General features: G+C 33.9%; 1 protein-coding gene across 1 annotated transcript in view; it reads left to right on the top strand.

Annotated features, from left to right (window-relative positions):
• LOC117116151 (adhesion G-protein coupled receptor G4-like) overlaps positions 1–22,991 on the top strand; it is a 38,312-nt gene extending 15,321 nt beyond the window's left edge. Inside the window, exons 2-16 of the mRNA XM_033260144.1 lie at positions 8,176–8,301; positions 9,216–9,464; positions 11,384–11,494; positions 11,773–12,021; positions 13,098–13,343; positions 14,039–14,287; positions 15,234–15,335; positions 15,514–15,641; positions 16,030–16,176; positions 16,344–16,674; positions 16,966–17,138; positions 17,470–17,719; positions 19,442–19,717; positions 19,924–19,990; positions 20,538–22,991. Of these exons, the coding sequence (XP_033116035.1) occupies positions 8,176–8,301; positions 9,216–9,464; positions 11,384–11,494; positions 11,773–12,021; positions 13,098–13,343; positions 14,039–14,287; positions 15,234–15,335; positions 15,514–15,641; positions 16,030–16,176; positions 16,344–16,674; positions 16,966–17,138; positions 17,470–17,719; positions 19,442–19,717; positions 19,924–19,990; positions 20,538–21,099 (3,266 nt within the window). The 3' untranslated portion in view covers positions 21,100–22,991. The remainder of the gene's footprint in view (positions 1–8,175; positions 8,302–9,215; positions 9,465–11,383; positions 11,495–11,772; positions 12,022–13,097; positions 13,344–14,038; positions 14,288–15,233; positions 15,336–15,513; positions 15,642–16,029; positions 16,177–16,343; positions 16,675–16,965; positions 17,139–17,469; positions 17,720–19,441; positions 19,718–19,923; positions 19,991–20,537) is intronic.
• The last annotated feature ends 223 nt before the right edge of the window (positions 22,992–23,214 follow it).

Here is a 23,214-nt window from a genome sequence, read left to right as displayed (position 1 = left end):
AATATACCTAAGGATCATTGGATCTAATAGCTTCTGTAATTGAAGAAATTAAAATAACTCCGACTGCTTTTTTAGGCCTATATAAGGTACCTGATAACACCACTTGCTTCCACCTGCTTCAACCAAACTATTTAACAAAACAATGGCGTACTTGTTCAACTATTTCTCCACATTATTGCAGCAACCTAGTATACATCTGCTAATGTAATCATGTCGATGCTTGATGTCGCTTAATTTACGGATTATTTACTTTGGTTTTGTTTGATTCCAGGTCTCCTTCAATATATGCGTCACATACATTTTTGTCATTAAATCGTGAAAAGTTGAGTGGAAGGCTAAGTAATTACATTGGTATAACCGTTGGCCGTGTAAAAACATAATTTATTTTAGGATTAGCTTTTCATTGTTAATTTTAAAAATAACCGGCAGCATCACTGAGATGCCAATATGTAAATTTATAGGTCTAATATCATTGACTGATATTTTTTAGACATCAGGACTTTCAAAACAAAGACTTTTTTTACATTTTTTAAATTTCAACCATCTTTAAAGAGGGTAACCCTTCCAGTTTAGCCCAGTAGGTTAACTGATATTCAGGAGCCCTCTTTAATAAAATTAAAAAACAGTACAAACAACATCATTACAACATAATAATAATAATAATAATAATATACAACAACAACAACAACAACAATAATAATAATAACGTACAATCCTCATAACAAGTCTTAAAAGTATTAAATTGAATTCGACTTTTATCGTATCGTCTCCGCCTTATTGTACCTAAAATAGTTATTTTTTGTTTACTTATTTTTTCATGTTTGATCAGTAATCTTTCGTTTTAGGATCACTTTAGCAACGCCGTAACAGTACTACATCAAGCAAAGATTAGGCCTATAACTTATGCCTAACCAGGTGTTCATTTGCACGTGCAAATCAAAAGTCCCGACAAAATTATAGATTAAATGTTTCCTGTACAGCAATCAATTTTCGATCAAAATAACACATAACCAAGAATTTCTTTGGATTTTGTGTGTTTTAAGTATTGCAAGTGGATAACAAAAGAGATTTGTATAAGTAGTGTTGAAAATTGAATTCGACCCTCATTCAGATAATCGTATCCGCGAGCGAGGCAAGCATTACATTGCCAATCAAACAGAACAAATGAAAGAATAAGTACTAGAGTTGTGGTAAAAACGCTGTGTGTTTTGTTTTCAATATTCAAGTATGTAGCGGTATTATATCTAGGCCGTTTTAGTAAAATTAATATTATTGTTACTAGATCTACTATTGTTATAATAATAATAATGATAATAATAATAATAATAATAATAATAATAATAATAATAATTATTATTATTATTATTATTAGGCCTATTATTAGGCATATTATTTTTATTATTACTGTTAATGTCAGTATTATAATTACTGTAATTGTTATTATTATTATTATTATTATTTTATCATTTTTATCTTTAATACGATAATGCCCATGTTATACGGTAATTTTTCACATGAGTGAAAGTAGACTAGTGCAACTTTCGTCCAATCAACGAGCCTCGTTATAATTATAATTACTGTAATTGTTATTATTATTATTATTATTACTATAATTATTATTTTTATTATTATTAATTTGTCATATTTATCTTCAATACGATAATGCCTGTGTTATACGGCAATTTCACACATGAGTGAAAGTAGACTGGTGCAACTTTCGTCCAATTAATGAGCCTCGATTTATTCTTGTTGTGTTCTTACTAATATTTCTTATTCGTATAGTTTAATTTGGTGGTGACAGAGTTGCGTTGAAAACGAGGCTGCGCGCAACATTACATCTTTCACCACATGACAGTGTCCTATCCCAGTACACTAATTAGCTGTAATTATTTGTACAATGACATTTATGCCGAATGGTTATCCATGATTATCAATTACTGAATACAGAGCAGAGTACGCCGAACCAAACTTCCACTACAGACAGAAGAATACAAGTAATTCCAACATAAATACGCAAGAACCGAGAAAGACGGTACCGGAGCTGCCACCAGAATCTGACCATTCACACTGACCAAGGGTACTGATCATGCAAATTTCAAACGGCCCTGTTCACTGACTAACACCCTTTACCTCACCTCAGTTTAAATATTTTAATACTTTGGAGGATTAAATACTATTACTGTATTCTCACAGAAATAACATTGGAGAATGCTTTCATATTTAAGTAGTTTTATCACATATTATAATAACTATTGCAAGTCTAGTTTGGTTTAGTTAATAAGCCTATTATAATTTATATTTTTATTTTTTTTAAGTAGAGCTCTTTGTTATTAATAATAGTTCCAATGATAATTACGAATGAAATTATCTTATTTTTATTATAATTATAATTTAAAACACGGCATCATTTTTTCAAAAGATCATGGCATCTGTCTTTTGTATATGAATCCCTGTACTGTCAAATACTTGCACACGCGTGTTGTGGACAATGCCGTAGCCAGGATTTTCAACCAGTGCGAAACAATATCTCGCGAATGTAGGTAAATATGGCCCCGGTAAAAATGGCCCAGGGAAAAAAGGGCCAAGGAAAAAATGGCCCCGGTAAAAATGGCCCCAGTAAAAATGGCCCCAAATAACAAGTAGGTAAAAATGGCCCAATGAAAAAATTCGGTAATAGAAATGATATTTTTTTTTTAAATCTTCAAAAATTTAAATACTGTAATAAGCAAGAATTGAATAAATAACAAATACAGTTTATACACAACAGATGCAAATGATGTACTGAGGGATTATTGGAAAATGGCCATTGAATAACATTTTTTGATAGTAGAAATAAAAGTTTTAAAACGTTATTATACCGGTATTCCACTAACAAAGTAGAGAAATGACATACATACAGTACTTCAACTACCAAAATATGCAACACATAGATAACCACAAAATTCACTTTTGTTAAGTTCCGTATTAAATGAAATAACTTTACATGTTATAAACAGTGCAAATAAACAGTAGTTAAAGCATGTGGATCAATTGTGTATTTGAATCACAAGTTCATGTATGGGAAAAAGGAGAGGCTTAAGCTTTCTCACAAACTTAGCAATAAATGTTCTGCTTAGAGTTACTTCAAATAAGTATGTGTTAATCAAATTTTGTTTTTAAAGTATGCTGAATAATTAGGAATACATTTATTTAAGCTTATTTAATTGCATACTTTGTTTTTATTCCCCGCCAACTAAATTTTAAGTGCCTAAAACTATACTAAATAATGTAAACTGAGATACTATACATAGTTATGTAAATATGGCAATTACACTAAGAATTAAAATGGCGTTTAATTGTGAGGGTAGGGTAATATGTTAGGATTAAATGGTATTGCTAAATCCCACAAACCTCCCAAAACACACTGTAGAAAACCAAGCAATTCAATTGTGATTTGACTCACTTGGTATATTAATAAGTTCAAAGTTCAAAGTTCAATTTATTTACAATTTAATAAGAAAATTAAATATTCATAAGAACCTATTTTTTGGTTAAAATGTTGATTTTATTTTTGCAAAAAAATACTTGCAAATACACCACGAACCCCATCCAAACCCTTTAATTATGATTGTAGAACTCTCTTTTTCAAAAAAAAAAAAATAATAATAATAATAATAATTTGACATATCAACCCATATTTTGTGGGTTTATTAATAAATGCATGATTTATGTTGATATATTAATTATATATTTCATGGCTTTTTTTTTATCTTTGAATATTTTATTATTGAATATGTAATTCCTACAAAAAGTAAAATGTAAATGGCAATTTATTTGATGTTAGATTCTTTTTAAAAACTAAATTATTTCAGTTAAAAAAAATGCATATAATGATTTTAAAAAAATGATTTTTAATACAGAATGTTATTATTATAAAAAAAATAAAAATATTACTTAATTTCAATATATTCGAAAGGAAAAACCATTTTAGAAGAGAGGTCTGTTCAGTAGTTTATATTAGCATCCATATTGCTACATGACATTTTGCTATATTTATTATTTACAACCCACGTATATTTTAAACTGTCGGATATTACATGTATGACGTGCACTAAGATTGGGGTTGTCGCCATGGGCAACCATAGTACACTTAGACCTGTATACAATTGTAAATTTTCAAAGAAATTACAATTGTACCTAAAAACCTCTCAACTTAATTAAGAAGCTTAAGAAATTAATCAGTATCTCGAGGTCATGCTGAATTTCCGCTGTTCTTAGGCCATTAATATACAGCATACAAAAAAGCCCATATTACTGTTTTCGTCACCTAGGCCTATCTTTGGCCTCTCATTCTTTAAAACGCTCAAGCCAAAACACGCAGAAAATATCGCAGAAATCGAAACATCCTCGCAACCAATTCCAGTCCGCGTGTACATACATATCGGTCTTATTACAAGGCCCTTCACGCCGAGGTCTTTAAATGCTTCACACTATTATCCCGGTCTTGAATCAAACGTCTATGGAATTATCGCACTGTACATCAGCTTTCTTCCGGGGAATATTCCATAATTTTTTAGCTAGTAATCAACATTTTAGCATTCCAACCTCCAGTTAACCACTTGTGCCTCAGCGTCGAGTAAGAGTCATCAAGTGCTTTACCGGTCGTAAAATACTCCTCTCTGTGAAATTATCATTAAAAAAAAATTAATTTCCCCTACAATTAATAATAATTTATAATAAAATCACAGGTAAAAATGAAACACGTTTTTGTTCATATTTTGGTAATTTGAGAGTTTGTTCAGATTATGCTATAAGTTCAAATGTTTTCTGTGATTACTTTTAATTGTAAATACAGTTTGTTAAGAGAATTCACATCACTGATTTTAATTGAAGCGATTAATTAGTAGAAAAATTAATAGGATTACTATTGGAAATAGAGTTCCACGTTTCATTTCAATCTCATCACCAGATGAGTGGAATCATTTTTCTTAGAAATACTGTAAGCCTACAAGTTATCTCTATAGGGACCTTCGCTATGTTATTGTCCATCACTTACTTTTACCTTTGCTGAGAATTCAAATGATATTTGAAAATCAGTGACGCTTTTGTTTAAAGATATACTGGTGTAGAGTTGAACATAGGCATATATACATTATACAATATTTGATTTTGTTTACAATTTATGGTTTTGTTAGCACATTAGACCGAGAAAATGCCATGCCAACCATACACATAAATATAACGTTCCCAATATTCTGTGCTGTGCATGTTTTGGTTTATGAAAATTCGTTTGTTTTGGTTTTTTTTTAAATCGATTTAAGAATAGTACAATCTGTAATTCTCCCAAAACCGAATTGTATTTATCGATGTATCATTTGAGGTTGATAACTTATTGTATTTGTTCCTTTAAATCGAACAAAATAATGGTTGTCTTCATTGATTTTTTAGGGTTTTCCAGCTTGTATTACAGACAGTAATCTATAAATAATGTATTACGTCTGTTACAATAGACTTCCTACAGGAATATTATATGCGTATTCGTGGTAATAACTTAACACCCGAGGGACTGAAATGAAAACCGTGTTGAAGTGTGTGGATCACGAGCTGTCATTATTCAATATCTTTTTCACTTTCACATGTAGGATGTGGTGGATGGTGAGTGGGTCGATTTCACATCTGATTGCCTGGATGCTATTTCTAGTACAGTGGAATAGGCATAATATATAGGCTATGTTGCGTAACCGTTGAAGTGATGTGAACGAGTCCAAGACAATTAGCGATTGATTGTGTCTAGGCCTATGTGTTACGTGTCGGAGTAGCCTAGGTAGAAGGGATTGCGCGGGGGGGGGGGTGGTGTGGGTTAGTAGGTGGGAGTTAGAGTGTGTGGCAGAACTATTTTGTAAGAATTACTAATGGAGGGATAAAAAACAGAGCATGTGACAGAGGTTGATGTAGGGATAAAATTTCTGTCATAGGACTAAAGGATTAAGGCTAGAAGATTGGCAGAAACAATAATGACCTTGTTTTAAATTTACGAAGATTTGAGAGCATATACAAAAGATGCCTATTCCCGGAAGACAAAAGAAGATATATAAATGCGTTGAAAGAAATTATTATATTACTGATATTATGAAACAGATGCCTATTCCCGGAAGACAAAAGAAGATATAGAAATGCGCTGAAAGAAATTATTATATTACGAAAATATCATAATTGATATTATAAAGCAGTTTTAATTGGTGTTAAAAGCAATGCTGAACAAGAAACGTGAACAAGCCTACGTAGGCCTATTTGATTTTAAAGCTAATCAAAGCTTGTAAAATCTCTTTTGTAAACCTGACATATTGAAGTTAATTATAACTTCGAACGTGACATTTTACCTCGTTAGAAAATCTTAATAATGAAGATTAACGAAGAGTTTTGTTTCGACATGTCTGATTTGCCCTTGAGTTTTGATCAGAATTAATCCTTTGCCGGAGGTCTACGTAGAACACTCAGCCATTCCCCCAGGTTTCTCGTATACCATTTGTAACGATGACGTAAAAAGGGTGGTTATACCATGGAGGAAAAAAAATGTTCTTCCTCCATGGTTATACACACTGCCTGGGAATACATCGACCCAGAAACGTATTTTAGATCTAGAAGAAAAGAATCAATCGTAAATTACAAGCAATAATAATTAAATTGGTGATAAATATTCACTCGCGAAAAATAACAAACACGAACTGCCCATTTTAAACAAAACCTAAATCTCAATATATTATTGAAAAACCGATACACATTTCATTAAATTTTGGAACAATTGTTTAAAAATCGAAATAACAAAACTGGTTGTCTATAAAAATAGCTTTAGAAATAGTACATATGATAAATTAGGCATGTTATTGAACTGATTAAGTTCATGTAGAAAATATATCAGTAAAATCCGTGCTAGAAAAATGCCAAGAAATCATAGGTATTTTAGCACCTTCTTTTGGGTGAGTTCTTGCGCTAGATATTAGGCTCATTTATAAGAATAAAAAAGTAATATTTATCGAGTGTGCCGATCAAAAAATAACAAAACTCAGATTGGCATAGAGTAGGTTAAAATATAGTCAATATACTGTAAGTTACACATGCATTATCCTGACTGAGAAGACATCAATCCAGATTATATTCTGTGTTTATTATAGTTGGCAATACGTTACTACTACAAACATTTTGAACAGGTAAAAATGCCAACAGCTATTCTATGACTTGTAGTTGGATTTTCACAATCACATCAACTTCTTTAGAAATAGCAATAAGGAACGTCTAATTCCATTAGGAACCGAGGTATAGAGATAAATCGCCAGTGATAATGAAACGGAACTATAGTGTGATTTCGAAGAGTAGTAACAGTGTAAAGGCAAATGGATTAATACTGATTGTTCAAATGGATTATAAACAACCGAGCTTAACATACTTGGCATGTGATGACTTATATAATCTCGCATGTTGCTATAATTTAATATAATCATGGTTTAACACCGGTACAATTTGCATTACTGAGAACAGTCATGTTTATTTATTCAGTCATTCGTTCATCTGTGTACAACTAAGTTTCACCTCTAGTTAAGCTTAGCTAAAAATCATTAACAAACAATAGTTATTAGCCCTATTATAAATATTTTATCGTTTGTTCGTCCGTTCCGTTGTTCATTCATTCGTTTCGTCCATGATGAATGAACGAATGACAAAATATTCATAATAATTTGTCCGCTTATTAATTCGTTTTCCATGAATCCGTCTATCCGTTCGTCCTTTCAATCTTTCGTTCAATATTTCGTTCATTCGATCGTTCTTTCCTTCGTTCGTCCCCTCTTTCAATCTGTCGTTCGTTCCTCCGTCCATTTATTTGTTCGTTTGTTTTGTTTGCTCAATCGTTCGTTCGTTCATTCGTTCTTTCGTTCATTTATTCTTTCTTTTGTTTAGTCATACATCAATGAATTTTTGTTCTTATTTATTCATTTTTACACACGTACTTATTTTCATTTCTTGACGATAGTAGAATACGGTATCTGAGGAAATGTTTAGAGTGTTATGTTTGGAAGGAAAAAAAAAAAGAGGCTGCCAAAGAGAATAGAGAACTAGAAACATACAATATTTTTTAAATTTGACCTTAAAAGTAAATATTATATGAATGCTATATTAATCATATATCTCTGTGCCCCATAGGAGCGGATGACAGCTGCTCTGATAGATGCAGAAAATACGACCCTGCCAAACCTTGCCAATGCGATGATCTATGCGCAAGTGCCAATGTAGAAGACTGTTGCTCCGACTATACCTTGTTATGTCTCGGTAAGCTTACCGCCTTTGGTTTTTTTTTTTATCATACGGACCATAGATACAAGAAATTTCTTATCAGTTCACAATAAACATTCAAGTTTCATTTATAAATTATTAAATTATAAGTTACTAAATGAATTTGTTGGGTTTTATTTGTGTAGCCTGTCTGATTGTTTTCTTCTTTATGGGCTAATTTTCACTGATCATGTTTTAGTAAACGTAATTGAGGCCTAGCCCAGCTAACATTTATAATTACGTTGCAGTTTGGTTTTAAAGATGTTTATTTGTAGAACCATAAATAAAAATTCAATTTATTTTTTTAAATTTCAGACAACATGTCATTATTGAAACGAAATTTATAATAGCGTTACTTAAACTTTGATGCAGCAATAACTTTGCAATAATATTTTATTATTTGCTAGGAAATTACATGATTTTTTTTTCGAAGGGTGGACGTGACGGGCGCCAACAAAGTGATCATCACATTGGCTATGTTCTCACACGGCTGCTAACGGTTAGCAGGATCCGGACCCTGCTAACCGTTAGCTGCCGTGCGTCCATACGAGAAAAATATGATGATCGAACCACTGGCCAATAAGAAACTGGAAATTGTAAACGCGTACGTGTGATTGGTTGATGATAGAAACGTGCTCACTTGCTAACCGATAGCGCTTGCTAGCCGTTAGCGGTAACCGATGGGGCGTTCTCACACAGGTGCTAACAGTTATCGCTAACGGTTAGCTCCCGATCCGGATACTAGGGCTCTCGTGAGAACCAGGCTAGTATCTCACTTTTAGCGCTGAGGTCTTCTGACTTAACGTTAGTAATGGTTAGAGGACGTATGCAACAAGAAACAGGCCCTATCAGTATTTAAACTTCATTTACACAATTTTGTATTAACAAAAATATTTGTTTATTTATTAAAGAACTTAGCATTACTTGTCCTGCTGATAAACATAAGACGATTGCTTCTGGCACAACTGACAGGAGAGTGACATGGGAACCAGCTGTGGCCAATTACCAGATAGCTACTCCAGCAGGCCTAAGTCCCATTACTATTGAAGGCACAATGAGCCCAGGCGACCACTTTCCAGTTGGATCAACCATAGTATACTACACTGCCATCGATGTAAATGGCAGGACTAAGAACTGTTCGTTCACTGTTACGATCGAAGGTAACTGTTAGGCCTAGCCTAAACAAAATTCAAGTGCAGCCATAGTTTATACCATACATTTAATGAAAAAGTTTATTTTTGCTTGCAATCAATATTTATAATAACACAACAGTAATAAAGCAACTTTTCATTGCTAGTAAATTGGATTTAATAACATCGATGGAAACGGTGAAGCATAATAAGATACCTATCTCCTATCTATATAACAATACCAAAGTATGTTTTAATGTGTATGTTACATGTATTTTTTCTAACTTTAATGAGCTTTGTCAACGCAACAAATTTCCATTTGGACATACAGTATAAGGCTTTCAGTATTCAGTATTCAAAATGGTATATTTTAATGAAATATATTTATATATCATAAAATTATCTATAGTATGTGTTAGACGCTACCAATGCAAGCATGTGTTTGCGAAATCAAACTGAACGGGAGTCTTTGTGAAATGTGTCGTACCAATTAATAATTGACAAACTGAGATACATTTTAATACTGGCAAATATTACACATATACGTTCATATCTCAGTCTTTAATTTTATGCATTACTTAAATACCCTATTCATAATACTCGTAATAATAATAATAGTACTCAAACATTTATAAGGCGCCAATTCCAAATTGAATGGTCAAAGTAGCAAGCGTTATACCCCTGGTCACTGGATAACGTACAATGGCCAACCAGCACAAAGTGCAACTTTCTTTGCTCCCTGGAGAGTATCCCTAGTTATTCGCTACTTCTTTAGCGCACGAAACTAGAACATTCAATGCCACAACTTTCTACCAGGTACCCATTTATACTCCTGGGTAGAGAGAGACAAACGTAGATAGAATGCCTTGCCCAAGGACACAAGCGACTTGCGAAGCGAGAGTTTCGAACCCCTGACCTTAAGGTTGGGAGTCCAAGCCACAATCGATGCGCATTCACATTCTATCATATATCCCTAGCCCCATCCCCTCTTCCAAAACACACACACACACCCACACACACATACACACACACTTAGCCTAAAGTTAAGTTAGATAGATTCTAAGATCTCCAAAAACATTTTGCCAACTGTGACATTCATGGCAGGCTACTGTGTTGTGTTTATAGTTTGGTAGCACAGATACAGATTACAGTACTGTACTTGTTTTACTCACTGATTATTATTCATTGATTCATTTATTTATTGTGCTTTCTAATTGACTGATCGATTGATTTATTAAGTGATTGATTGATTGATTGACTGCCTGATGGATTGATAAATTGATTGAATGATTGATCGTCGATCAGTTGGCTGATTGATAGTCGTTGGTTGTATAAAATACTACATTGCCATGACGCTCTTGATCCTCTAACTGCAATTTCATCTCACCTGTCTCGTTGCCGAATTCTTTGCCCCTAAAGATCTCACTGCGTATAAAAGCTTTTTTACCCCCTTTTCTCTGCGAATTATAGTCAAAGGAATGTTTGGTACTTTAAAGTTCACAGGTCATACCATCCACCCTAATTGACAAAATTATTCTCTGGAGGGTAATCGAAATTTCGCTGCCAGCAGCCAAAATTTGTTTGCTTCTTTAATAAGTATAATGTGTATACACCAATATTTAACGGAAGTGACCCTTTATGAAATATTGTACGATAACAATAGCGGAAATTGTTGGTGGTTTGTACGTCAATGCTGCACTAAACGACTATCAAGGCTTATTAGTAGTTAGATTGGTTGATTTTTTCCGGCAAAATCCAACCTATACCAACAACAATTCCCATGGATTGGTCTCATAGACAGTTTTTAGGGTAACAATCCTATACAATGGGTGTCCTAGTTCTAGTGGCCAAAGGGGTTATCATATCTCAGCATCCGATGAAGGTCTGATGTTTGTTAAATACTAATTGATCATTTCCTTTTTAATACTGAGATCACCCTCTATTTTTAGTGGATTATTGCAAGAACATCACTTGCCAACAAAATGGAACGTGTGTGAGCGGAGAGAAGAACTTTACGTGCACGTGCCCTAAAGGATGGGGTGGCCAGTACTGTCACCAAGGTAGGCCTATGCATTATGTTTTGTTTATCAATTTTTAGCAATAGATCTTACTACCTATGTATCCACTTGTAACTTCATAATGTCTGTTTTCGTTAATTTATGCAGTCTACAAAGTAATAGAAAATACTAATGACTGTAATTCTAATGATACTAATGATGAGATGCTAATAGCTCAATATTAAATAATAATCACAATGATTATATTAATTAGTTAATACTTATCGTTAACAATCACATTGAAAAATATTATCTTATAAATGTTCATATTTCCATCGCAGACGTAGAAGGACCCACCATTATATCTTGTCCGTCAACTGTTATGAGCAATAATGAACCGGGTTTAAACTCCAGCGCTGTAACATGGCAGCCTCCAGTATTCACTGACAACACTGGACAACAGCATATTACGATGAACTCCACTCACCAACCTGAAGACACATTTTACATTGGATCGACTAAGGTGCGATACGATGCGTACGATTTATCCGGCAACATTGGGTCATGTGTGTTTGATGTTGTCATTCACGGTAGGTATACACACTTAATATAATGTGACCCTTAGCTATTTTGAAAATTTTTATTCTTCTTTATCCCATTTTTAGTGGTCAATGATTCCTTATTTTGTAAACTTATAGTCCCAAGTGGCAGTCTGAGCATTGGCGTCGCGCAATCGGACTCTATTTAAACGATCGCTGCAGATGCGTCTAACCTTTTCCACACATTACAACCATTCACAGATTTTAAAACCCTAAGTGGATCAGTATGTTTACATTTTCAAAAAGCATCAAAATGACGCAATCATATTTTCTTAATAGAACACATGGGAATGCTAATTGTGAGAATACAAAAATAGATACACCATCAATATGCCCAATCCATTTCGCTCTCCCTTAACCATGTCTAGTGCCGCTCAGGCTTTTGAAGGGATTTTATTGAACAGGCGGTCGGTGGTAACTATTTAGCTAGCAAGACGGATACAATTTTGCTTATATGGTTGTTTCGTCGCATTGACATCCGCTCTTTGTCCTTGCTTGTTATTATCCTTTAGGCCTGCATGGGATTTTTCTAAATCGATTAAATTAGAATCTTGACTCCATCCATGATCATAAGAGGCTTAAAATAGTAGAAGATAATGAATAGTTTCCAGGTACATGACTTTCAAGTCAATCTCTCAATCGATTACCTCTATTGATATAAATATAGGCCCAATAGTTTCTCCAATATATACTGCAACAATAAATACTCAATGTGTACCGCACTTTCGTCTGATGTAATGAGCTTGAAATAAGAGAGAGACGGAATAGTAATCCTCAGTGCGTACTTATTAGTATACGGTAGTATAAATTTAAAAAATCTATTAGCCTATATTTTTTAAACCAGATGAAATTGCTTACACATTTTACGCCTATTGATGATTAAAACAAACTTATAAGCTGTCTTTTCGATAACCTCCGTCTTCTTTTTTTGCTCATGTGTTTTTCGATAATTGTAATTTGGTAGACCTAAACAATATTTATCAATATAAAGTGAAATTGATGTTTTGAGGACATCAAGAATCATTGTAAAAAAAATCCCCATTTTTATTGTCTGATCTTTAATATAGATTCTGAACCACCCAAGGTAAAAAATTGCACGAGCACGCCAATTACTGCTTACGTTAAAGAAGGTAGAAACAAGGCGCATGTTAACTGGCCCACACCAGTGTTTTCCGACAATTCTGGAATCGTGAACGTACATCACACGTCAAATCCTGGCAGCGTATTCAAGATAGGCGTTTCCAGGGTGATATACAACGCCACAGACGATGCTGGACATGTCACCACGTGCTTTATTCTCATTGAAGTCTATGGTAAGGATGGATGTTAATTTATTAGAAAAAAAATGTTATCGATTTTGTTATGGTATTGAATATTGCCTTGTTCATTTTCAGTTACGGTACTGTATAACGATACCAACAATGTAAAATCGTAACAGAAACAATGCATATAAGAAAAACGATCAGTAGATTACGTTTGATGTATTTTAAGCAAATGCTGAAATTCAAATGTAAGACAAAAACAGAAACAAAGAACAACACAACTCTTTATCAGATAATAAAATATAATGGACATTATCTTTGTCAATAACTGAATTATTGGAATGGTACCTTAGGTCTGTGTAATAGAAGTCACAATATAACAAATTCATCTTTTACACTATATTATAATATTATAAACAGATTTTAAGCAAATGCTGAAAATCAAGTGTAAACAAGACAAAATGAGCATAACACAACTCTTTAACAGATAATGAAATAAAGTAGACATTAGCGCGGTAAGTGATATACCGTAACTGAACATAATGAAAAGCACAGAATATAATATAGAAGTCACAACATGGTAAAGAATTATATTCATCTTTTACACTACAGTTCATAATATTATATACCGTATAAAGTATATATATTATATTTTATAATGTTATGACTTATATAGTATATTTTTTTCTTATTTTTTTTTCTTTTTCCTTTTTTTAAACATAAATTCCATATTTCTTTTCTATCAGATCTCATTCCACCAGCTTTTACTCTATGCCCACCAAACGTTTCTCTGCCTACCGCAACTATCACAGATGCGCATTCGGTGACTTGGGAAGAACCGACAGCAATAGATAATGATGGAATTGCCATGGAAACGCTAAACTCTACGCACATATCTGGTGAAGATTTTTTTGTCTGGATCGAAAATGTTAAGTACATTGTAGAAGATTTTTCTGGTAATAAGGCGATGTGCTCATTCACCGTTGAAGTCTACGGTAAGTTTATGACACATTAGAGCGGTTGTTTGACACAGCGGTAGTGGGTTGGTCCCAGCTTGGAGGTCGGGGTTTCAATCCCTCGTTTCCGTCCTCTTGAGTAAGGCATTTTACCTGCATTGGTTTTCTCCACCCAGGATAAATAGGTGGAGTTTGCCAGCTCTTGCTCCGATACGATCAGGGATAAATTACAAAAGTTGTAGTAGTCGTTATTACTACACTATACAGTCGTAGTCTAATTTTAATATTTAAAGATATTATGTGCTTTGAGTTATATAATGATATTATATATGATAATTTGAACACTAAAATTCATATTACTTTATATAATAAAGTTATTGCCGTCCAATCGAAAGTATGCAGTCACAACAACGGTTCTTTATATTTTAGTCTAAACTTTTAAAGTGACTGGTAGACAATACAATTTTTGTAGTAGCCTATAAAATGTCTGTAAATTAACTCTGTCTTCTTAGACGTCGATAAAGGTTTGGTCCTGTTTAATTAGCAAACCAATAAGTTAAATTTACGGGTTTTCCTAGGCAGTATATTGCTGTTTTATTGAGCTATTCTTATTATTACATTGTTTGATTTTATTCTATATTATACTATATTATATTACATTATATTATATTAGGCATTATAAATTAAACTTCTATTTTGAATTGTCTTTATGTAAGTCAATTTAATACTTTTAAGACTTGTTATGAGGATTGTATGTTATTATTATTATTATTATTATTATTATTATTATTATTATTATTGTTATTATTATTATTATGTTGTGTTGATGTTGTTTGTACTGTTCTTTGATTTTATTAAAGAGGGGCCCTGAATATCAGTTAATCTACTACCCTCTTTAAAGATGGTTGAAATAAAAAATAAAAAAGTATATTATTAATTAGCCTACCTCTGCTTTTCTAATAATTAATACCGTTATTTTCCACAGTTGGTTGTCCAGCCATAGACGTAGGTTTATATTCTTTTCCAAATACAAGAAGTGGAGAAATCGCTTCATCATCTACCTTGTGCCCATTCTATGCTAAATATGGTAAGAAAATTGACTTATGAATTGTTGTTTCAATCGAGTTTTATATTACAATTTTATTTCAAATTCTTTAAGTAAATGTCCACAGGTAAAATACAATCGTCTCCATAGCAACGGTCAAACCATACGACGAAACATATTTCTAATATTGTGGCAATAGTAATTTTTAAAATTTTCATAGGCGGTCATCCAATGGCGACTAAATCATGTATTGGAAATGACGAAAGCGCTGAATGGTCAGAAGGTGAGATTGTAACGGACTGTTTTGGCGAAGAAAATGTAGATGATCAATTGAAACGACTCAGTGAGGTAAGGTTAATGCTTCTCTTGGTACTGCTGCTCCTGCTAGGACCGCTACTACCAATGCCGTAGCCAGGATTTTCAAACAGTGGGTGGATCCTCTTTACGCGTAAATACAAATAATGTGGACCCATTTTCTTAAAGGTGACCAACTTTACGCTAAAATATAAAAAATCTGGACCCATTTATTTAAAATGTTTCCAATTTTAAGCTAAATATGAGAAATCAGGACCCAATTTTCAAAAGTGGACTCATTTTATGCATAAAACTGCATAATTTGGACCCATTTTAAAAAATGCTTCTGCTGCTGCTAAGTCTGCTGCTATTAAAAATATTTATGATAATTTTGATGTGCTTTCACGAAGCAAATTTAAGCTCATGCATATTCAATTCACAGATTACAGTAGATGAATCAAATGTTGGCGAAGTATCCACCTTGGTCGAAGGTCTAACTTCGGGCTTAGATACGATTTCTGCGGATGCGTTAGACTCAATTGCTGATGTATTGGATAGTGTTGTTTCTGTTGGCTCGGCATCAGTCGAGGTAACCCATATTCACTTTTTTAAAAACCATATCAACATTTCTTTACGTTCTACAATACACTAAATATCAGGCCTGTATGTACATGTCTATCTATAATGTTTTGTAAAAACATTCGTTGCCTTTTGAAAACCAAACAATTTGGATTTATAATATTTTCTCGTTTGAAGGTAACTTCTTCTGTCTCAGCTTCAGTCGGTAATATTCTTGGAGCTAAAGCGGATGACGGAAATTCAGTAGGTTTCCCACCAGCGGCTGCGTCAAAAGTAGTAACGTCATTAGAAGCGCAAGTATCGCTTGCTGTTGGTGACGGCAGTGCATTTGATTACTCCAGCGAAGAACTTGATGTACAAGCATTTAACGTTGGTAGCAGTGACTTCTCAGACGGCCTTACCTTAGGCGTTTCCAAAAGCGGTAAGAGAAGGCGAGGCTTGTTTCGTGACAATCAACATCAATCGGATATCACAATTACGTTACCTGCGGAAATAGGATCATTGGGAGGTGAGTCTATTTGCGATGATAAATTAGTATTGTTCGCATGTATCGTCCTTACATAGAAAGAACATTGTTTAAGTAGGCATTACGTAAAAAATTAGATTGCACGTGAAATAATTCTGTCTTTTCTAATAAATCTCATCAAAGAAAATTGTATGGTCTTAATTAACCACTGAAAGGACACTATGATATAATAGGATTAATACACAATATTGTATGTGATAAGATTCTCCACTCAAAGATGTCCGGAGTGTACCACATTATCCGTATTTCCCTATATTTTTTTCTTTTTTATAGGGGATAACCTTTCACTGAATCACATAGTATACCAGAATGACAAACTATTTGTATCAGACGACGACGAAAACAAGCATAAAACTCTTCACAGTAGCGTAGCTTCTGCGTCCGTCGTTGGGGTTGATGTTAAGGACCTCAGTGAACCGGTAGTGATTGTCTTCAGAAGACCAAAGGTGTGTCAATCAATCAATATTCTTTGCATAAATTAGACATAGTTCCAGAAATTTATATAAAGGAATGTTCATGAATTCACATTGGTAATGTGTGGGATTAAGTCGTTGACTTGATAGTGATAATTTGAGAATTAGGCCTATAGGGTTTTACAAACGTGTCTATTGTTTAAAATTCATTAGACCTAATATTGATCACTGTGGTTTTCAAGTACACGATGATGTTCCAAAATAAATGTTCCTAACGCTTACCTATTCAGTAGACAGACTTCCTTCCTTTCCGATTTCCTCGTTATTAACTTTCTTCATGTGACGATGATGTACTGTCTTTCAGACTGACCTGGTCACACGGAATATCACACACTGTGTATACTGGAATTTCAATCTCAGAAATGGTGTCGGTGATTGGGCTGAGGATGGTTGTGAACTTGTAAATGTGCTTGACGATGGCAGTGTCGAGTGTCACTGTAACCATTTAACTAATTTCGCTGTTCTTATGGTATGCTTATTTTATAAGATTAATTATTATTTGTCAATTAGACATAAAATCCATATGTTTAACGTGTATTCGTTTAAGATTTATTGTTTGTGATAAAATTCAGAAACCCTCATGCAATGTAACAATTAAGCTGAGCGCGCCGTCGGCTGATTGTTTGTGGCCGTCTGAACGGATCGTCATTAAAAACGACGATCTGATTTGCGCGCATCATGGCGTTCGACTCAAAAAATGTTGTAACGAAAAACGGTATTATATATGCATCATTCTGTTAATTCAATGTTAATACTTACTTACTTCAGCTCCCAGGTAGGCTTCCGCCTGTCAATGGTGTTAGCCTCTTTTTCCATTTTATTCTGTCCAACATCTCTCAATTTCTTCTCAGTTCTGTTAAGTTGGCATGTTGTTTCTACATAAAGTATCCTTGATAGTAGCTGCACTGTAAAAACAGAGGATTTAAGCGCAAAGCACGCAACGTTTAAAACTAAACGCGTGTAGATATATATGTTAATGTGCTTACAGGGGCGGATTTAGAGGGGGGCGGGTAGGTAGGTAGGGAGGTAAAAAAAAAGAAAAAAAAAAGAAAAAAAAGAGAGAGAGAAAAAAAAGAAAAAACGATAGCCCAGAACGTCTCAAATGTTACTTTCGGGCGTCTAAAGCCCAGAAATTTCGCGGACCTCCTATCTCAGTGTTGTCTCGATCGGTCCAAATATCGCCCCCCCCCCCCTTTTTGGACATCTCTGGATCCGCCCCTGGCTTAGTATCTTCACGTATTTATAATTAAGAAATCATGATGTCAAATACCTAAGCGCATCTAATGCTAAACTTCACGAAAACAAGTACAGCAGTAGAGATTCAATCAAGTTCCTGACGACAATAATAAATATATTGGTTAAAAAATTAATAATAATTTAAAAGTAAGCCTTAACAATTAAAAAAAATATTAACAGTTCTTTAATGATGCTGAGGCTATTACATATGATCGCTCCTCGATATGATAAACTTCGTTTTATAAAGTTAGTGTGTGGTAGAGGAAATGACAGATTAGTTTCGCGCTATCTCTAAAGCCGGTTTTCCACTATGCGAATTTATTAGCGTGAATCAAGCGTCGGTTCACTTCCTGAGCTCTGATTGGTTGCACATTTTTTCGCTACCAAAAACTCCGATAGAAATAAGAATGCGCATGTGTATGAACCGACGCTTTTGATTCGCTCGAATAAATTTGCCTAGGGGAAAACCGGCTTAAAGCCAGGTACTCACTGCGCGCGCTGGCGACCTGACAGCAACGCGACGACGAACGCACGAGACGTCGCGGTACCAACGGATCTCTTTTTAAATGAGGATCCGTTCAGACTGCCACTGAAAATCAGCAGATGGCCGGAAGCAGAGGTGGATTCGTCGTGCGACGTTCGTACGACCGTCGTACGACGCAGTGAGTGCTTAACGTTATAAGAAAAAATTATTGTATGTGAAGAAATTATTGTCGCAGCTAATGAATAGTGAAAAGCTCATGTGGTTACAAATCTAACACCCGTCTCAGTTTAAACATGGAGGAATTCCTCCATGGTTTAAATAAGTTCTCGTAATCCAGAAGCTCCGTTGATAGCAGTATAATAGAGGCCGATCAGCCGAGTGTTTCTTAGTAGAGTATATTGGCACTAACGGCCGCCCATACAAAAAAGATCTATTAATCAATCAGCCGAATGTTTTTAGAGCTCCTCATCGGAGCTAAAAAAGACACTATACTAATTGCTTTGTTATCGACAAGCATACATATCTTTTTGTGGATGCGTTTTTTATACGTAATATTATTTTTTTAACAGACGTTTGCGAGTGAAGCGCCACCATAAAATATTGATTAACATCAGCATTTCGCTGACCTGTCTTTACCTAACATTTATCGGAAGTCTATTTGTCAATAAAATCAAATGGCTATGCACTCTGTGTGCGGTTCTTCTGCACTACTTTGTGCTTTCGAGTCTGCTGTGGATGGCAACTGAAGCTCTTGGAATGTACTACAATTTGATCAAGGTGTTCAACTCTCATATTTCTCATTTCTTGCTGAAAGCTTGCTTAGTTTCATGGGGTGAGTATAAAGACATTATTATTGTGTCGAAACCGCTGGAAGTATAATTGATTATCATAATGAATAGGAACTATTTAGTCACACGGGACTATCATTTTACCAAACTATAAATCGACTATATTTTTATCGTCAGGACTACATAATTTTTTCTTTGCTCTTATGATGTTCATTATAAATAATGTATTTACTGTTTTCATTTGCTTTAGGCACACCGGCAATCATCATTGGAGTGATATTGGCTATCGATAGAGGGCAGTATGTAAACAATTCATAGTAAGTAACGTTTCGGTAAAGACTTCTGAGAAATCTGAGAAAAAAAAAACATGAAAAATTGAAATTAAACAGTTTACTAACTACAAAAAATGATCGTAAACTAAACTAAATTAAATATGTTTGGAAGGCGGATAGATACAGAAAAAGATTAGTATATTAAATCAGTTAATGCCAGTAATTTTTGTTACATAAGATGTTCCGGTATTACACTGTCAAACAAAGTGTACGGTATGTTGTTTCCCAACAAAGTTGAGTGACTACCCTCAATTGCCTTATAATAATATTATTATCAGCAAACCGATAAAATAATAATAATAATAATAAAAATAATAATATTAATAATAATGTTGATAATAGCAATATCAATTATAGCAATAGCAATAATAATAGTTATAGTAATAATAGTAATAGTAATAATATTGATGATGATATGATGAGGATGATGATGATGATGATGATGATAATGATGATGATGATGATGATAATGATGATTAAAAAACACAATGATAAACACTTGATATATCCATATTTCTGTTCTGTTTTTCAGTTGTTTTTTAATTCCTGGTTATGGGCTATACTTTGGATTACTTATGATGATCGCGATAATTCTACTATTCAACTTTGTTGTTTATGTTCTGGTAATGAAGGAGTTGTTCGGCGCTCGTATGAAACCATCTAGCCAGGCTACAGAGAAAGGAAAGCAAACTAACAAAACAATCAGAAAACTGCAAAACGCGTTTGCCGTCTCTATCCTGCTAGGCCTAACCTGGGCCTTCGGCTTCCTTTCCATGGCTTCCCCAGCCTCAATAGTGTTTGAGGTTCTCTTCTGCATTTTTAATTCTTTTCAGGGTTTAATTATCTTCATATTTTTCTGTCTGAGAAATCAAGAGATTCGAAACACATGGAAGGCGAAGATTCTATACGGATCAGACCGATATTTAAATTCAGCATTCCACAGTTCGCAGCGAACCAAGCAATCTGTAATACAGAAGTATGACACAACAATTACGGATAACTCCACCTCTCAAAATTTTAGACGCTCTTCTATCGTAGAGCTCGATAAAGTAAGTGATGCAATCAAGGCAACGAAACAGAACAATAATTGTTGAGGGTGGTGAGTTGATTTCGAAGTATATTTGGCCTTATTACTTTTATAAAGAAAAAAAAACAGTGATACTAAGATACTGTATACCTCATTGATAAAAGAACCTATCAATAAGGAAATCTGCTGTAGTAGCATTGTGAAAACGCATAATTAATCAAACTCTTGTGTTTGCAAATAATAGGATCACACTGTAATTTTCCTAAATGATCGTGTCATCCTGGTATGACATGTAGGCCTAATTAAATAAATAAATAAATAAAATAATAAATACGCTGTCTAAAATAGAACGACATTTTAAGAGATATGTATCGATTATACAATGTTGACATCAATGGTAGTACGTACACAAACATGAGTTTTGTTATAAGTTAATGCACTATGCTAGATTTAAGTACAGAACAGTAGTTACAGAATGCACCGATGTAGTGATAATTGTGGGCTCAATATCAAATAACTAATAGAATCAGAAGAGTAAGCCATGATTGTGTATAAGCATTGGCCTTCGAAATACAGTAGTCAAGCACAGTAAAAACTACTGCACGAGGGCGCTAATGAAGAAGTTTATTTTCTAAAGTGGTCGTGCTAGTTATTTCCTAATGCCATTAGTTGCCATTTGAATGATATTTATGCAAGGAAAAAATTATTTATGATTAATTAACGGAAGTCTGTGCTGTGTTCAGTTGCCTAATGTTATGAATGTTACATCGAAGGCTCTTAAAACCTGTTATCGTGTGTATATTAGAATTAAGATTGCTATATTTTTTGCTTATGCATTGTAAAATAATTGTAAATGTCTAACGTATGTTTATGAAATATAAATGTGTAAAAATACCTAATTTTAATGAAACATTGAAGTGAATATATTGAAACGATGTTACTTATGGTAAAATTAGAGTTGTTAATGTAGTTTAAACTATGATTTAAATGTGCCTTTTTATTGAAGTTTTTTTTTTATATGTCTACTCGTTAAAAAAAGGACCTATATGTCCAGAACGGTTTGCAATATATTTATTGATGGTGATCTGAGACCTGATCATTCAGGAACCTCAATAATCAAGTCCCGTCCCTTTTTACAGTCCATGACACTTGGTATGGTAATGTATAAGCATGGTACTATGGAATCATAAGGATTAGGATCACACAGATCAAAGCAATTTGGCTTTCAGTAGTGATTTTCCATTTGCTACAAAAATGTTTAAATGTATTACCAGTACAAGTTACAAGCCCATTTGGTGGTATAAGCATGGAATTATTAGTAATAACTTAATGATATAATCGAGGATATTCGTCTGTTAATTTTTTTTTTCTTTAACCATTGTCATAAAGGGTGTTGGTCGACCTAGTGGTGGATTACCCTGTCTATGTCCCATCACAAACCGATACGCCTGCGGGGTATGGCGCCTTTTTAGAAGGAAAAATGGTAATTCAGATACGTATCACATCACACAGATGCGTCTCTGACGTGATCAGAAATTAATCTCTATTAAATAATCTCTAATCTAATACCCCATAGTAATAATACTTTAGCGCTCCACGCGGGTTCGCCCAGCGCCCTTAGTTTAAAGATCCGGGAACAGTAACTATTTAGTCCCCAGGCTGTCATTAGTCAGCGTAGTTTGCGGAAAGTGGAGATATTTTGTTAGTCATGAGGGAAAAAAAAGGCCTGTGCTGTTACAGGATTTGAACACATGACCCTAGTTCCATTACAACGTATTGGCGAGAATTATAAAAAAAAATTTTATGTTATTTTTAAGTAAACGCTAATAACTTAACGTTAAATATAGTTCTATACCGCGTGCAGTTGTATTTAAGTGTTACATTTATAGCTTATCACAGAAACCATGCTTTTAACATAAATTAAACCTGTAAATAAATAGAACTGAATGTACAAATCAATTTGTTTTTTTAGTTTGAGTTCATTGCTAACAAGCCCTGTACGGTGCAAACTCTCACACAAATCTATATTGTGTATTACAGTGCTCATACTGTTACGTAATAGTAAACGCTATTAGGCAGTTTTCGCCGCACTCGTTAACCTTAACGTTAACGGATGACGTCATAATTTATTCATCTTGCGGTGCGGAGGACGTTATGTACGTTAGTTATGGGTTTGCGAATG

This window comes from Anneissia japonica, unplaced genomic scaffold (genome assembly GCF_011630105.1).
Source record: "Anneissia japonica isolate Jap-2015-1 unplaced genomic scaffold, ASM1163010v1 scaffold287861_len940595_cov192, whole genome shotgun sequence".
Taxonomy (NCBI): domain Eukaryota; kingdom Metazoa; phylum Echinodermata; class Crinoidea; order Comatulida; family Comatulidae; genus Anneissia; species Anneissia japonica.
The sequence above is the reverse complement of the archived record's forward strand: the minus strand, read 5'-3'. Positions and strand labels throughout refer to the sequence as shown.